At 38.2% G+C, this 17,770-nt stretch overlaps 1 protein-coding gene across 6 annotated transcripts in view; it reads left to right on the top strand.

Moving 5' to 3' along the window:
* Positions 1–17,770, top strand: part of CUL2 (cullin 2) — an 84,407-nt gene extending 66,637 nt beyond the window's left edge. For all 6 annotated transcript variants that reach the window (XM_002750160.7, XM_078329885.1, XM_002750159.6 and 3 more), the window contains 5 exons: positions 3,359–3,425; positions 11,061–11,263; positions 13,573–13,674; positions 15,657–15,773; positions 17,194–17,770. In XM_002750160.7, coding sequence (XP_002750206.1) covers positions 3,359–3,425; positions 11,061–11,263; positions 13,573–13,674; positions 15,657–15,773; positions 17,194–17,325 — 621 coding nt within the window. In that variant the 3' untranslated portion in view covers positions 17,326–17,770. The remainder of the gene's footprint in view (positions 1–3,358; positions 3,426–11,060; positions 11,264–13,572; positions 13,675–15,656; positions 15,774–17,193) is intronic.

The following is a 17,770-nucleotide window of genomic DNA, read 5'->3' as shown; positions in this document are numbered from 1 at the left end:
TGAATTTTGAGCAAATAACTCATTCAACCCTTGTAATATTTTTATTTCTGTCCTATAATGTGGTTAATATATGTGAAATTAACGGCTAGTAGAGTAAGTAGTAACAGGGGTTGATAGTGGTCATAGTTTCATGGAAATAGTAGAGGAGAGCCCTGTAACCAGTCAGGTAGATTTCAGGAAGGCAAGCATGATAGACTTTCAGAAAAGGAGGTTAAATTAGGACTTCTTACATCATCTTTAAAAGAGATTGTATCACAGACTATTTTAGAAACTATGTGAAGAAGAGCATTTGTGCAAACATTGATTAGATGGGAAGACTATAACCCAAGGTTATTACAAATTTTACGGAAAGGGTACATCCCAAAGTGCTGGGATTACAGGCATGAGCCACCCATTGGCAGTCTTTTACCTTTTTCTTTAAAAATCCTGTGTCCTAGGAGCTGGCAGAAATGAAGTTTTCCTTTAGTTTTTTTTCTTTACTCTCTCCTTGAAATAATTATTTTCCGTTTATAGTGTTTAACTCCTTAAACTTTATCTATTGATGTATAGCCTTCATCAGGTTTTAGTTCCTCCATTTACAGATAGGAAGTGAGTTTCCTTCTGTCTGTAAAATTCTGATTCCAGAAATACTGTTCTCTCCATTTGGATTGTCTATAATTACCAGCAGAGGGAGTTTGTCCTTTTTTTTTTCTGGCAAGTCCAAGTTTTCAGATACATAGGCTTGAACTCCATTTGTATACTTAATAGTGAATAGTTTTCACATGTAAATTAATTCATCCTGTCTTAGTGATTTTCATTTTTTACATCTTAATCTTAAATATAACTATTTATCAAAATTTAGTTTTATTTACACCAAAGTATTTCAAAACTGTGCAATTAAAGCTATAAAAGTAATTCATTTTGCACTTTAGGCCAACAAATCTTAATTGTTATATTTCTTTTTTACCTAGGCCAAAACCTGAATAATATTAAGAAGTATCTAAAGTAGTATATATTAGTGTAGCTATACATTAGAGGTAAATAAACTCATTGAATATGAAATGTTAATTTTTAAGGCTCTTTGAGATCTAATTAATTCCCTTAAACAGTATTTTTTAAATGCTGGTTTTTATCTTACTTATTTTAAAATAAGAAGTTTAGCCAACATATATTTCTTTCTAAAAAGCTTTGCTAACACAATTGTTTTAATGATAGAATCAAGGAAGTTTTTATAACTTTGGTCTTTGTAGTACCACATGAATTGATGAATTTGTTGGAGTCTGTTCTTGACCAGCCATAGATATGAGAGTCTTTGAGGTCAGATTATAAACGTAAGAATGAATCGGTATCTTCTTTTGGTGTATTGTTGTTATCATCAGTAAAACTTTACCAAATAGTACTACAGAAGAGGTAAAACATGTTTTAAAGCTTGGAATATACATCTTAAAGCCAGCTTTGCACTTTAAATTTTGGGCCTTTTTGAGTTGGAATTTCTCATTTCCAAAAGTGTTTTGAGAAAAAAAATAAAAGATTTTAAAAAGTTTGATTTTGCTTTTGTCCAGAGATTCATTGTAAATATTTTATAGAGAAATTGTGAATTATATAGTAGTGACTGATTTGATTGATACCCTGGGGATTATTAATTAGTCATATCATACTTCTGAAATCCCCTTACGATGTATTTCAATTTGCTGTTTGTCTGGATTGGAACCAAGCAGGCAAGCTGAAGTATTCCAGGTGCTAGTCATTTCCCATTCTTCCTGCAAAGGAATTGGTGGATCTGCTGGTAGAGGAGGATGCTGCACCAAAAGAGGGAAAATAGGCTCAACAAGTTCCAGCTCCTAGGGACTAGGCAAACCTGGAGTAGTAACTGCTGAAAGAACTGACTGATTGTCTTGGCTGTAGCTATTAACTTTTGCTGTTAAGGAGTGGTCATAGTATATAGATGAGGTCAGTCATTGCTGACTGCTTTATGTGAACTTCCTTTTTAAAGTACAAAAGGTAAAGTTTGATATACAAACAAAAGCTTTAAGTATGTTACATATGGTATATCATGCCAAAAGTTTGTCCAGAATTCTGAACTATGGCATAATGCAGTTCATTTTTTAGTTTTATAAAGAAATTGAATTTTTATCTTTTTCACATTCAGTATATTTTTCCAGTTTTGTTTTTGAGATGGAGTTTTGCTCTTGTTGCCCAGGCTGGAGTACAGTGCTGCAATCTTGGCTCTCTACCTCCCAGGTTCAACCGATTCCTCTGCCTCAGCCTCTCGAGTAGCTGGGACTACAGGTGCACACCATCACACCCGGCTAATTTTTTGTATTTTAGTAGGGATGGGGTTTCACCATGTTGGCCAGGATGGTCTCAATCTCTGACCTCGTGATCATGCCTGCATCAGCCTCCCAAAGTGCTGGAATTACAGGCATGAGCCACCTCGCCTGGCATCATTTTTCCAGTTTTTATTATATACTAGCTCTTTATTAAAGAAAAAGGAACTGTGTATTTTTGTCCTGTAATTACACATTCAGTCCATGGAGGAATGTTTAAAATTTCAAGGCTGCATTAATAGAATTTAAATTTAATTGTTAGCAATAATATCAGCAGAAGAATATCCAGAGACACACTGTAAAACTTCGTATTTATGTCTGATTGGATGTGGAAGTTATATGTTAGCAAATGGGAGATTAGAAATGAAGGTGGGGCCGAGTGTGGTAGCTCACATCTGTAATCCCAGAGCTTTGGGAGGCCAAGGTGGATGGATCACCTGAGGTCAGGAGTTCGAGATCAGCCTGGCCAACATGGAGAAACCCCATCACTACTAAAAATACGAAAATTAGCTGGGTATGGTGACGGGTACCTGTAATCCCAGCTAGCTACTCAGTAGGGTGAGGCAGGAGAATTGCTTGAACTCAGGAGGCAGAGGTGTCAGTGAGTCGAGATCTTGCTATTGCACTCCAGCCTGGGCAACAAGAATGAAACTCGGTCTCAAAAAAAAAAATGAAGGTGGGGTTTCTGTTTTCATGGTGAAATGTATATGTTGCCATGTTTGGTTAGTAAGTGGAATTTATAAAGTCCACGATAGTATCATTCAGAAATGGTAATGAGTCACTATGTCATTTCTGATTTCATACAGAAAGTCAGATTTGCAGTGCTGTGGTTTAGGGGAGAAAACTCTAGAACAGGTTGTTGATTAAAAGAGCTGGAGTAATTTGTGTATGACCTTGATTAGGGAACACTCTGTTAAAGGAGACAGTATATCAGATGGGCTATAATGTCTTTTCTAATATGAATGGTTTTTATTGCTTTTGTTGTATAGTGTTAATTAACTACATAAGTTTTAGTAGCTAAAAATAATGTTTTGTTTTGTTTTGTTTTACAGTTTGAATTATTTTATAGCCAACATTTCAGTGGAAGAAAACTTACATGGTTACATTATCTCTGTACAGGTAAAATGTATTTGTTTATATCTGGCTTAGTGAAATTTACCTGATATGATTATATTAATTTAGAAGGAGATTTTCTATGGCCTGATTATAATTTTCTCTTCCATCAACCTTTCTCCATTAACACAACTAACAATGAAATTCAAGTATAGCACTTTTTAGTAGTATGTGATAATTATACTGTTTATAATCTTGCTGCTTTTAAAGAAATGTTCTGACTTTATACTGATTTATTACATTTCTATAGCCAACCACTACATTAGCAAATTTATTTAGAAACTCAGATTTAATGGGTCAGACACAGTTAGAAACTTGTATGCCAGATCCCCTTGCCAGTTTCATTATTATAGCATCAAAAGGAGACCTAACATTTTGATTTTTACTTGCACTGCAGTAATAGTAAAGCTTTTTGCAGAAAGTCCCACTTAATTTTCAATAGTTTCTAATTTTTAAAAACTTAAATCAGAATCTAATTTCCTTTGCTGCTTTCTGGAACAGTGGGGTCCACTTGCTTACAGTAAGATTAATACCTGAAGCATTGTGGACTGTTTGTGGTTGCTTTAAGTCACCTGAAGTCGTAAGTCAAAGCAAACACTTGAATTTTCTTTTCCTTTTTTTTTTTTTTTGCTAAAATATGCTTTGACAAGTTCATTGAATCACTTTTCCTTTGTTCAAGAAGGAAAGGGTATACGTGCTAATATTTCTTAGAAGTGGTACAGGAAAATCATTTGCCATAGCTTTTATTAAGAAACGTTTTCTATCCCCTCCCCAAGAGAGATTTCATTCTAGAAACTATGCTACTTCCTGTTTATTTGACTAATTTACATCTTGGGAACATGATGGCTCATTATAGTAGCAATACATTTTGTGTTATTTATGTAAGGTGATCGTTATTGAGCAAGTTGGACATTCTAATTTTTTAAATATTTTTTGAAATAAGGAGATTTTCATTGATACTCTTTTTTTTTTTTTGAGATGGAGTTTCGCTCTTGTGACCCAGGCTGTTTATTTGACTAATTTACATCTTGGGAACATGATGGCTCATTATAGTAGTAATACATTTTGCGTTATTTATGTAACGTGATTGTTATTGAGCAAGTTGGACATTCTAATTTTTTAAATATTTTTTGAAATAAGGAGATTTTCATTGATACTCTTTTTTTTTTTTTTTTTTTTGAGATGGAGTTTCGCTCTTGTGACCCAGGCTGGAGTGCAATGGCGCAATCTCGGCTCGCCGCAACCTCCGCCTCCTGGGTTTAGACAATTCTCCTGCCTCAGCCTCCTGAGTAGCTAGGATTACAGGCACGCGCCACCATGCCCAGCTAATTTTTTGTATTTTTAGTAGAGACAGGGTCTCACCATGTTGACCAAGAAGGTCTCGAGCTCTTGACCTCATGATCCACCCGCCTCGGCTTCCCAAATCATTGATACTCTTAATGGTGGTCAAAGATCAAACTTTTTTTACCTTTGGCTTGGCACAGTGGCTCACACCTGTAATCCCAGCACTTGGGGAGGCCAAGCCCAGGAGTTCGAGACCAGCCTAGGAAACATGACAAAGCCCCATCTCTACTAGAAATCCAAAAATTAGCCAGGCGTGGTGGAGCATATCTTACAGTCCCAGCTACTTGAGAGGCTGAGGTGGAAGGATCACTTGAGCCCTGGAGCTCGAGGCTGCAGTGAGCCATGATCATTCCACTGTATTCCCGCCTGGGCAACAGAGCAAGACCCTGTCTCAACCAGTCAATCAATAAGTTGACCTTTAATTTTACAAATTTTCTATTTTCATTTTATAAATATAATTTAAGGAAAAAATGCTGGATCAGGGTTTTAGATTTTTTTTTTTCTAAGAAAACTAATATATCTTAGTGTAGTTCCATTTAGCTTGCTTTTGCTTTCCATGAATACCTGTCTCGGAGAGTTTTAAACTCTTGGTTATTCTCATTATTTCAGCAGGAATCAACATGTCTCCTAATTTTAATAAGGGGCTAATTCTTACATAACAACTAGTGCTGTATACAGAGAAAGTAAATTTATGCATGTAATTTTTTAGCCATTGGAATTGAGTCTGAAAATAGTCGCCAATATCGCCTAAATAGGAAAGTGAATAACTTTCTTTCTGTCTTTGAGCTATACTAAATTTCCACACTGATACATAATAATTTGATATGGGGGACTCTTTTGTTCATTTCTTTTATCTTAATATTATTTGTGTTTTAGTTAAAACCAAGTAGTTAATTCCTTTGGAAAGATAACCTTATAAGTTCATTTTTTGTTTTGAATCACCTAAGGCACTGAAGTGAATCACACCTGTGGCCTATTAGTGAAACCAGGAGTTAGAGTTGTTTTTCTTCCCAGCTTTATTAAGCTATAATTGACACATAAAAATTGTATATATTTATAGTGTACATTGTGATGCTTTGCTATATGTTTATATTGTAAAATGATTAACTCAAGCTAATTAACATAAGTAGCATCTCACATAGTTTTCTTTTTTTGTGGTGAGAACATTTAAAATCTGTCGCAGCAGTTTTCAAGTTTTACTCTACAGTATGGTTAACAGTCACCTGCTGTACCATAGGTCTCTAGAACTTACTAGTCCTAACTGAAACTTTGTCTTCTTTGACCAGCATTTTTTGTTTTATTTTTGTTCTCCATGTGTTCATTTAACAAAAAGATTCTCACACACCATATGTATTGAAGATGCTTGTTCTAGATGACCCATATAAGGCCTGAGGCTCCAAGACTTCTTTACAACACTGGCTCCGAGGCTGGACAGATTGCTCAGAGTTCTGTTCCTTGAGAACCACTGTTACTTCTGCTTAAATATAGAATGACATTATTCCTTCCTACTCCGTTTCTACATTCCCCGATCATTGAATACCCAAGAAAAGGTCAATTTTTGTATTGTAAATGAAGTGTCTTTACATATGGTTGATGGTACACAAAGTGGCATTTGAGGGAATTTAGAATCAGTAGGCCTGTGGTTGAGTTATTAGCTCACAACTTAACCAGCTGTGTAATCTTGAGCAAGTTACTTAACTCCTTTGAGCCTGTTTCCTTATCTTTATTTGTGTAAAATGCATTGGTCAACTCAGAGAACATTTCTGTGTCGACAGTGGATGGAAATAAAATACAGAGCCTCAGCCCTCAAAAGAAAGCTCATGTCTAGTAGGAAGACAGGCAAGTACATAGGGACCATGCAGTGTTCTGCATGTGGTAGAGGCCAGCTCAGGGTACAGAAAGGTGGTGGCAGTCAGGTCCTGGCGAGGGAAGGCTTCTGGGGAGATCACACCTCAGCTCGTTTTCAAGAACTAATAGGGCCAGGTTCAGTGACTCACATCTGTACTCTAGCACTTTGGGAGGCAAGGCAGGAGAATCCCTTGAGCCCAGGAGTTCAAGACCAGCTTGGGCAACATAATGAGACCCTGTCTCAGGGAAAAAATAAAAACCACCCACACACATAAAAAGTAAAAAGAATGAATAGGACTTAACCAACCTAGGTAAAGGAGAGTGTTGATAGTGTATTACCAACAGAGGTCTGAATTTTAAGAAACAGTCTGTGATGCCAGATGTGACAGAATGAGAAAAATCTTGAGATTTCCACTGGATTTATGACTAGGGCTTTGGATAGAATTAACCATAAGGAATAGTTTGATAAAGACATATAGATACTTGATAAAGAGATATAACCAGACAGTGTAACAGAAACCATTACACTGTCTGCATGTAAATAAGTTTTGCTGGTGGCAAAGCAAGAAGTTGCAGAGATTCCTGGGCAGTTACTGAAAGACACGTTGAGAAATGAACTCAGGGAAGATAGAACTTCACCAGATGGTACATAGTATGGATCAGGCCAGAACTCTGTGAACTCTAAATCAGTGTGTGTGTTGGTAATTACTATCATTTCATAAAATAAAAGTAACACCACCTAACTGCATACCTTACAAGATAACGATTCTGTTGACTAAATTAGTCTCGTTTTTGTTTTCAAATACTTCCAACAGCTAAAAATAGGGAGGGGTGTTAATATTGTCTAATGTCCAGTCCATGTTCACATTTCCCTGATTGTCCCAAGGTGGTGGCTTGGCTGTCAGAGGTCACTAATTGCATTTGGGAGTTAGTCTCCCTTCCACCTCCCCACCCCTCAGCATTCTCTGACATACTGTTTTGAACAGACCAGGCCAGTAGTCTTGTAGAATATCCAGTGCTCTAGATTTGTTAAATTGCTTATTTGTGATTTTTAACATTTATTTCCATTCCTTGTATTTTCTGGAAAGTGGAAACTAGTTCTAAAGGTTTGATTATACTCAGTTAAGTATTGTTGGCAGGGATATTTCATAGGTGGTCCTGTGTATTTCATATTGCATTATATCAAAGGCATCTAATGTCAGATTGTCTCACTATTGGAGACACTAAATTTGGTCACTTGATTAAGCCAGTAACCACCAGATATCTCCATTTAGAGGTACTCTTTCCCCTTTTCAATTAGCTTAGCAGGCAGTCTGAGGGATGATGCTTTGGCTCATGAATACCCTGTTCCAGGAACCGAATGTAGTTTTAGCCTCCACTAATGATCCCTGCCAGAATCAGTTGTTTCGTTACTGATTGCAAGTGGTGTTACTCTATCATGCCTTAAACATTGATTAACTAACATTCTTTTGTAAAGAAAAGCTTTCCTGAGAGTAGAGAGCTGACACAGATACTGGGGAGTGACTTGGATGAAACTCTTGTGAGAGTTCTGCCCACTCTTTATTTCCTGTCATTATAGCTGCTGCTTGGATTATGGTTGGTTTGCTTTAATTATGCATGTAACAGAGTGTTTTGTTTTAGTTTTTAGTTTCTTAGGGTTTGCCAACCTATTCTGCAGGGTAAATCACCACTCGTCATTTCTCTGTTTACATCGCAGTAATTAAATGAATCATCCAAGTTTGGGGTTTCCTTTCCTGCCCCTGTGCCTTCCCACCACTTCCCCAGTCTTTTCGGTAAGAGTACAGTGCTAAGAAAAGTGGGAAGAGGTCCCTGTACCCCTGATCCCTGGTAAAGTACTGAAAAGTGGCAGGAAAGGGCACAGTGCAAGAGTAAACTTAATAGGAAGTAAGTGATGTTTTGCCCCCTTGCACAATCTCCTGATGCTCTTTGAGTCTCGTGGTGCTGAAAGACAACTTTTGTGTGGCAGAAGGCTCATTCTGTTTTCAAACCCATGGCAGCATATTATAGCATCAGTGACATCCTGGCTGATGATCCCACTTAATCATCTGTGTGCTTGACGCATACTTTGCTGCTGTTTCTGCATATGATGAAGTCATTGCAGAAATAACAAAATGCAATTTATATAATGTTTTACTTCTTACCACACTTTCCAAACTGAAATGTTGATGAGAGTCCTGTTTATAGAGAGTGTTAATAGGATACTCCAAATGATAATTTTTTACAGGAGCTGTTTCTATGAATTGGATATTGAATTTTATATATATATATAAACAATTGTTGTTTTTTGTTTTTTGTGTTTTTTTTGAGGCAGAGTCTTTCTCTGTCACCCAGGCTGGAGTGCAGTGGCACAACCTCAGCTTGCTGCAACCTCCCCCCTCCCTGGTTCAAGGGATTCTCCTGCCTCAGCCTCCCAGGTAGCTGAGATTAGAGGCATGTGTCACCACACCCGGCTAATTTTTTGTATTTTTAGTAGAGACACTGTGTTAGTCAGGATGGTTTCGATCTCCTGACCTCATGATCCGCCTGCCTCGGCCTCCCAAAGTGCTGGATGACAGACATGAGCCACTGTACCCGGCCTGAATTTAATATATTAAGCATCCTTTTGTGATAATGTAAAGGGTTAGAAATTTTTTCTCTTGATATTTCCATCCAGATAACTCTGAAAAACATTTCTGAATATCAGTTTTATATGAAATAAGTCAAGGCATAAATGAAAATAATCACGATAATACTGTATGTATAGTGATATTAAGCTAACGAATTGACTCATAGCCTTTAAAATCTTTAATTAGGTAATGAATAAATAAAGGAAGCAGAAAACCTTAATCAGAGTTACTAATTATCCTTGAGAGGGAAAATTCAGTCTCTGGGGTAATTTCATGTGAAATACAGCTTCCTTGAGGTGACAGTGAAGAGCTTTAAAATTAAAATCTCATGTTGATTTTATTTATAATCTGTTCAGCAGTCAAATAATGCAGGCCATGTGTGTGTTAGAGTCACCAAACTACAGCTTCTTGCTGTAGGAAGTGGTTCTTGATTGGCATCACTTTTTTTATGTGTTATGATGCATTACAAAGTGCAGACATGTTTGTCCTGTTATTCGTTATATACTTTTCGGCGTGCTGATGTTGCAGAACTGTAGGATATGTCATACTTGCTCTATCTCTTAGAGCTCTCTTTTTTGAGACAGATACTCGCTCTGTCACCCAGGCTTAAGTGCAGTGGTTGCAACTTGGCTTGCTGTAAATTCCAGCTCCTGGCTTCAAGCAATTCTCATACCTTAGCCTCCTGAGTAGCTGGTCTTACAGGCATGTGCCATCATGCCTGGCTAATTTTTGTATTTTTAGTAGAGACAGGGTTTACCATGTTGACCAGGCTGGTGTCAAATTCCTGGGCTCAAGTCATCTGCCTGCCTCGGCCTCCCCAAGTGCTGGGATTACAGGCATGAGCCACTGTATCCGGCCCATATAGAACATTTTTAGGAGAACATTCAGATTAAATGTATTTTAAAGTTTAACCTATCAACTATTTTAATAAAAGAATGGGTCTGCCTATTTGTCTCTCCTTTCATACCTGTTTGTCTCTAGGAAGTTACTAGAAAGAAAAATGTTATTTATGAGACATAATAGCATTAATTTTGGCAGAAATTATGGCTTAGACAGGGCCGCAAAAGCATTTTCCCTGTGGCTGTAGACCTCCTAGGAGACTTGAACCTTCCCCGGAGAGTGCAGATTTTGACAGCACTTGAGGCAAGTGCTGGTATCACTTTCCCCTTTGTCCATTTGCCTTCTCCCACCTCCTTTTATTGTTTGGTGTTTTTGTTGTTGTTGTTTCTGCTTAAGTCTTAGCCTTTCTATTAATATTTAAAGACTTCTTTTGCTTTTTGAGACGGAGTCTCACTCTGTCACCCAGGCTGGATTGCGGTGGCGCCATTTCGGCTTACTGCAGCCTCTGCCTCCCAGGTTCAAGCAATTCTCCTGCCTCAGTCTCCTGAGTAGCTGGAACTACAGGCATGTGCCACCACGCCCAGCTAATTTTTGTATTTTTAGTAGCAAAGGGGTTTTACCACGTTGGCCAGGCTGGTCTCAAACTGACCTAAAGTGATCTTACTGCCTCAGCCTTCCAAAGTGCTGGAATTAACAGGCGTGAGCCACTATGCCTGGCCTTAAAGACATTTTTTTTGACCTACTGGTAGAGTTATGATAGCTTAATTGATTTATACTATATACTCAAAACTAATGGCCTTTCATCGTCACCTCCCTGAAAAACAAAATCACTACATTGTTAACAGCAATGGGTGTACAACAGTTTAATAAAATTATTGGTTCACTCTTTCAGAAGAAGATGTCTGAAATAATTATTGCTCAAGTAATTTTGAAATGTTTCTTTGAATGGTGAGTTCACTGTCAGTTTTTGTTTTAATTGTAGGTGAAGTTAAAATGAACTATTTGGGCAAACCATATGTAGCCATGGTTACAACATACCAAATGGCAGTTCTTCTTGCCTTTAACAACAGTGAAACGGTCAGTTATAAAGAGCTTCAAGACAGCACTCAGATGAATGAAAAGGAACTGACAAAAACAATCAAATCATTACTTGATGTGAAAATGATTAACCATGATTCAGAAAAGGTATGTAGTGATATTCCAGAGAATTTAAGCATCATCAACATTGAATCTTTTTCATGAGACGTTTGCAGTTTTAAAGTAAGGCTGTAATCGTCAGTGTGTCTTGTGCTCTGGAAGGCACTTGGATCTGCGGCATTACTGCACGCTCCATAGAGCTGGGAGTGTGAGGCACCACAGAACATGCTGTGTGAGTTGGTGCCGTGTGCCCTTTGTAGTTTGATTTTATTTGTCCTATACTGTGACAGCTTATTGAATAATTGCAGAATTGCCATCTGGAAGATTTTGATTAACTGAGGGTTTGACACTAGCCTTTAAAGACTTTCCAGGTTTTTGTTTTTTAAATGTGCTTAATTTCATGGTTCTGTAACAGGAAATGACAGCCTGTTGATGTCTATTTGTACACATATTTAATATGTGTAACTCCATTCCAGGTGTTCTTAATTTCAGTAATTTTTTTCTAGTTAGAAGATTTTGTTGCTTTGTTGTCATAGTATATCCTAGATGTTTACATGGTTAAAAATGCAACAGAGGTGGTGGGATTATATATCTCCTTCAAATTATTGTGCTTATAAGAAAAAAATTCCTATAAATAATGTTTTGTTTTTACTTTGGTAAATTAATAACCTACAGCTTATTTCTCTCATCAGTTCATTTTGCTGATATTCCTAAGATTATGATGACATTTTATAGTCTATAATTGACCAACTGTAAAAAGGTATATATTCTGAAATTCAAATCAATGTTTTCATAACTTTGAGAAATTATTAGTTTTTCTGGCTTCAGAATCTTAGCATCATATGGACTTATTTGTTTTTTTTTGAGATGGAGTTTTGCTCTTATTGCTCCGGCTGGCATGCAATGGCGCAGTCTTGGTTCACTGCAACCTCCATCTCCCAGGTTCAAGCGATACTCCTGTCTCAGTGTCCTGAGTAGCTGGGAGTACAGGCACGTGCCACCATGCCTGGATAATTTTGTATTTTCAGTAGAGATGGGGTTTCACAATGTTGGCCAGGCTGGTCTCAAACTCCCGACCTCAGGTGATCCAGCAGCCTCAGCCTCCCAAAGTGCTGGGATTACAGGTGTAAGCCACCGCGCCTAGTCAAAATAGGGATTTCTTAATGTTAATTAATTATGGTTTTTAATTTTAGGCTACTTAGTGCTTGAAGATTTTTAATTTTTCTAAAACATGCTATTTTTGCTGCCCAGATATGTACAAAATAAACATAGATTTCATGTTTGCACCTTAAATTTTATTTTATATTATTTTTATTTATTTTTGAGACAGGATCTTGCTCTGCCACCCAGGCTGGAGTGCAGTGGTGCCATCTCAGCTCACTGCAACCCCCACCTCCTGGGCTCCAGTGATAATCCCACCTCAGCTCCCTAGTAGCTGGGACCATAGGTATAAGCCACTACGCAAGGCTAATTTTTAAAATTTTTTGTAGAGATGAGATTTTGCTGTGTTGGCCAGGCTGGTCTCAAACTCTTGAGCTCAAGCAGTCTGCCCATGTCAGCCTCCCAAAGTGCTGGGATTACAGACTTGAGCCACCATGCCTGGCCTTTAAATTTAATTATGAATCTGCCCATTCCTTAGCAGAATGTCTTAGATTATTATTGAGAATTTGTTCATCTTCCAAGTGCCTCTTGATCCTGCTGCCAGAGAAATTCCACTGGATGATATCAGTGGCTTTCTTAAGCCTGATACAGAAGTTGTTATTCTAAAAATTGGCTTAGCAGTTTTCCCTGAGCAAAGGCCACTTGCTTCTTGAAGAGTGGATAAAACATGGATTAAAGGGTAAAAACACTTTCACCGTCACCCCAGGTCACGGCAAACTGATGCTGTGTGCTGCTGGAGGCACAGCTTTTCTCTGCTGTCAGGCCATGACAGTGGGTATTTTGTTAACTGCAGCGTTTGTAAAACAATTTGGTTGTTTGGTTTTTCAAAATGGGGTGATGGAAAAGTTATGAACTTCAGTGTTTAATAAAAATTAAAATGTCAAACTGTAGGCAATGAGCTTGACTCTTACTTTATCAAAAGGTAGTATATATAACACTATGATCAGAAAATAGCTTATTCCTAAATATAAACTGCTTAAGATTCTGGCAGATTCAAAAGTAGAAAATAATTGGGTTTTTCCTGTTTGTTTGAACAAGAGAATTTTCTCTTAAATTTAATCTATAATTTATAATATGAAAGTTGTGAGAGTGGAGGCTTTTTTGCTTGATCATTAATGTAGCCGTGTTGCTTGCAGCAAGCTGTTATTTAATGATTTGGGTTTTTATAAAAATAAATCTTTTATGTTTAAATGTAGGAAGATATTGATGCAGAATCTTCATTTTCATTAAATATGAACTTCAGCAGTAAAAGAACAAAATTTAAAATTACTACATCAATGCAGAAAGACACACCACAAGTAAGTGCTTTTAATGTCACGTTGTTTTGGGGGACAAACATTTAAGCATTGGACTTCGCAAGTGTAATTTACATTGAGATCGTGCAGAACTTCGCATAGCAGAGTTAATAATGGGACAGCTTTTCTGGTTTGTTGTTTGCATTTACTAACTTTACAATCAAACAGAAATCTCTGCTTATAGTTTAGCTTTTTCTAAGGAAAAAGGTACGGTTTTGTTTTATTTGCTCTTTTTTTTTTTTCTTTAACAGCAGAGTCTTGCTCTTTTGCCCAGGCTGGAGTGCAATGGCATGATCTCAGCTCACTGCAACCTCCACCTCCCTGATTTAAGCAATTCTCCTGCCTCAGCCTCCTGAGTAGCTGGGATTACAGGTGCACACCACTATGCCTGGCTAATTTTTTTGTATTTCTAGTAGAGATGGGGTTTCACTGTGTTGGTCAGGCTGGAGTATTTGCTCTTAAACCATTGGACTGTGTAACTTTGCTTTGCATTTCTCCAAAAATTCCCATATTGAGAAGTAATAAAATCTCATATTTTTTATTTGTAAAATAAAGTTCTACAGCTCTTTTCTTTCAAAGTAAACTTGTCAGTAGAAAATGCTTCTTAAACTTACATGTGCAAATGAGCCACAAGGGCGTCTTGTAAAAATGCAGATTGTGGACCAGTTGCAGAGGCTCATGCCTATAATTCCAACACTTTGGGAGGCTGAGGTGGGTGGATTACCTGAGGTTGAGAGTTCGAGACCAGCCTGACCAACATGGAGAAACACTATCTCTACTAATAATACAAAAATTAGCTGGGCGTGGTGATGCATGTCTGTAATCCCAGCTACTTGGGAGGCTGAGGCAGGAGAATCGCTTGAACTCGGGAGATGGAGGTTGCGGTTGAGCCAAGATCGTGCCATTGCACTCCAGCCTGGGCAACAAGAGCGAAACTCCGTCTCAAAAAAAAATGCAGATTGTGATCTACTGGGTGTGGAATGAGGTCTTGACTCCTGACAGGCCAATGTGAGTTGGGGACTTCTGCTCTTCGTTCTTTTGACTCAGCAGTGATTGTTGCTTTGGTCTGCGATAGACTGTTTCTCTATCACTTAGGCTTCCTGATTGCCAACCGTGTGCAGTCGTGGGGCTGGTGCAGGATGTGAAGCTAATATAAGGCGTTAGACTCTCTCCACAAACTTAATTCCCCATGGTGGAGACAAATATTAATTTCCATTTACTTTGAAACCTAAAATGGTCAAGATTCCATTTTCCTCTAGGCTAATAAATAATAATTTGAAGTATATAGTGGTATTTTGTCTTTGAAAAGCTGTGAGGAGATCCTGTTAATGTGGCATGGCCTGCTTCTGTGCCCTGCTTCTCCTGTGTTTCTTGAGCTCCGTGGCTCCATAGAGATAGGCCCCATCTCCTGGCTTCTCTGCTTGAGCCAAATAAAATGGCACTTCTCAGCTCTTCCTTTGAAGCCTGATCCGGTATGCATTTGGAGCTAATTACTACAGTTGACACAACTCCATCTAAAAGCATCGTGATACAGATTCTGTAATCACTGAAAAGAAAATGATCTTGCAGATTACTACTGTGTCCTCCTTTATCGCCTCTTTTCCTTAACAGTATAGTTTATAATAATGTAAATTTTTTCTAATGACTTTCAGCTTTAACCCTAGAAACTATAGATGTTTTCTCAGTGGTTATGTGATATTAACACAACATAACTGTATAATTTGCTCACTATTGATTACAAATTTATCATTGTGGCACATGCCTGTAATCCCAGCTGCCCAGGAGGCTGAGGCATAAGAATCACTTGAATCCGGGAGGTGGAAGTTGCTGTGAGCCAAGATCGCGTCACTGCACTCCAGCCTGGACGACAGAGGGAGACCCTGCCTCAAAAAAAAAAAAATTTATTTGCACTCACTGATAAAATGAATTTAAAACACATTCAGTGACTTGACATCTTGTTCGCTCTTTTTTCTTCTGTAAAACAGGAAATGGAGCAGACTAGAAGTGCTGTCGATGAGGACCGGAAAATGTATCTCCAAGCTGCTATAGTTCGTATCATGAAAGCACGAAAAGTGCTTCGGCACAATGCCCTTATTCAAGAGGTAAAAGGAGGGCAGTCCTCAGGGCTTCTTAGGGTAGAGGGCATTGTCGGTGTACAGAGTCAGTCTCTTTCTTCTTAAAGAGGATACAGAAATAAACTGATCCTCAAGTAGCATAAAGAAATGTTTCATACTTAGAATCGTACTTGCTTCCAGTTTCAATATTAAATTCAGATTTGCAGGCTAGGCACAGTGGCTTGTGCCTGTAATCCTTTGTTGTTGTTGTTGTTGTTGTTGTTGTTGTTGTTGTTGTTGTTGTTGAGACAGAGCCTTGCTCTGTCGCCCAGGATGGAGTACAGTGGCATGATCTTGGCTCACTGCAACCTCTGCCTCCTGGATTCAAGTGATTCTCCTGCCTCAGCCTCCCGAGTAGCTTGGAATACAGGCATGCGTCTGGCTAATTTTCGTATTTTTATATTTTTGCATTTTCAGTAGAGATGGGGTTTTACCGTGGTGGCCAGGCTGCTCTTGAACTCCTGATATCGGGTGATCCACCCACTTCAGCCTCCCAAAGTGTGGGATTACAGGCGTGAGCCACCATGCCTGGTGAACACCTGTAATCTGAATGCCTTGTTAGGCCAAGACAGGAGGATCGGTTGAGTCCAGGAGTTTTCGACCAGCCTGGGCAACGTAGAGAGACCCCATCTCACCAAAAAATATTTTAAGAATTAGCCAGCTGTGTTGGCATACACCTGAAGTTCCAGCTACTTGGGAGGCTGAGGTGGGAGGATTGCTTGAGCCCAAGGAATTGAGCCTGGGTGACACAGTGAGATGCTATCTTGAATAATAATAAATTCATATTTGCTTTGGCTTTATTTTAGAGCTCTAAAACTTGCCAGTTCATTGAGTCTTCTGTTCAGTTATTGAAGGAAGTTGACACATCAGATACTCATTCATTCCATAAATATCTGAGCCTACCATATGATAGATGGCCAGGCTGGTCACTGGGTTGTAGTACAGAGCAGCTGAAGATGTGGCAGGCCCTTTTAGAGTTTACAGTTTAATGGGGAAGAATTATGTTATTGAAATAGTACACAAATAAATATAAAATTACATTAGCATGCCCTGAAGGAAAGGTACACAGTACCTTGAGAATGTATTTAAATGTCCTGACCTAGGGGATGCTGGGGAAAACTTTCTGGAGAAAGTGGTGTTTGAACTAAGAGCTGAGAGTTGAGTGACAGTTAAATAGAAGCTTGGGGTTGTGTGTGAGTATTTAATGTTTATTGTTTCACTTAATTATGTATCATTATTAGATTTTGCTGTATCCATTTTCCATATTTTAGTTCCTATTTTCATACTTCATTCTGCCTGTTTGCTGAAATTTCAGTGCATTTGAGGCACTTTAAACGGATTGGTTAAAAGTCATTACTTACAGCTGAAGAACGGGCAGTAGTTTGACTTCCACGTCTCTCTTCCACAGGTGATTAGCCAGTCAAGAGCTAGGTTTAATCCCAGTATCAGCATGATTAAGAAGTGTATTGAAGTTCTGATAGACAAACAGTACATCGAACGCAGCCAGGCGTCGGCAGATGAATACAGCTACGTCGCGTGATGTCGCTCTCCTCCAGCGTGGTGTGAGAAGATCATTGCCATCACCATTTGGTGTGTTCCTGTGGGAAAAGCAGGCCTGTGCCTCCATAATTTGGTCATTTGGCAGCCCCTGTTTTCTGCTGTTTACAACATCACCAGTGCCACGTCATGAGCGTCAAAGAAAATGCCTAGAGATATTTCAAGCTCATGTCATGATGACATTTCTTAAAACTTTCTTAAAAGAATGAGTGAAGTATTGCTGGAATGTGGAAAGTCGGTTGGGTACCATGCTTTTTCTCCCCTTCACGTTTGCAGTTGATGTGTTTTTTTTTTTTTTTAATGTATCTTAAAGGACATAAAATTTAAAAACTTAAATATTGTAATATGACAGATAACCTAATAATTGTATCTACATTAAAATGACAAACATGATACTGCTGCTTGTCAAATAAAAAAAAATAAAGAAA

This window comes from Callithrix jacchus, chromosome 7, assembly GCF_049354715.1.
Source record: "Callithrix jacchus isolate 240 chromosome 7, calJac240_pri, whole genome shotgun sequence".
Classification (NCBI taxonomy): domain Eukaryota; kingdom Metazoa; phylum Chordata; class Mammalia; order Primates; family Cebidae; genus Callithrix; species Callithrix jacchus.
The sequence above is the reverse complement of the archived record's forward strand: the minus strand, read 5'-3'. Positions and strand labels throughout refer to the sequence as shown.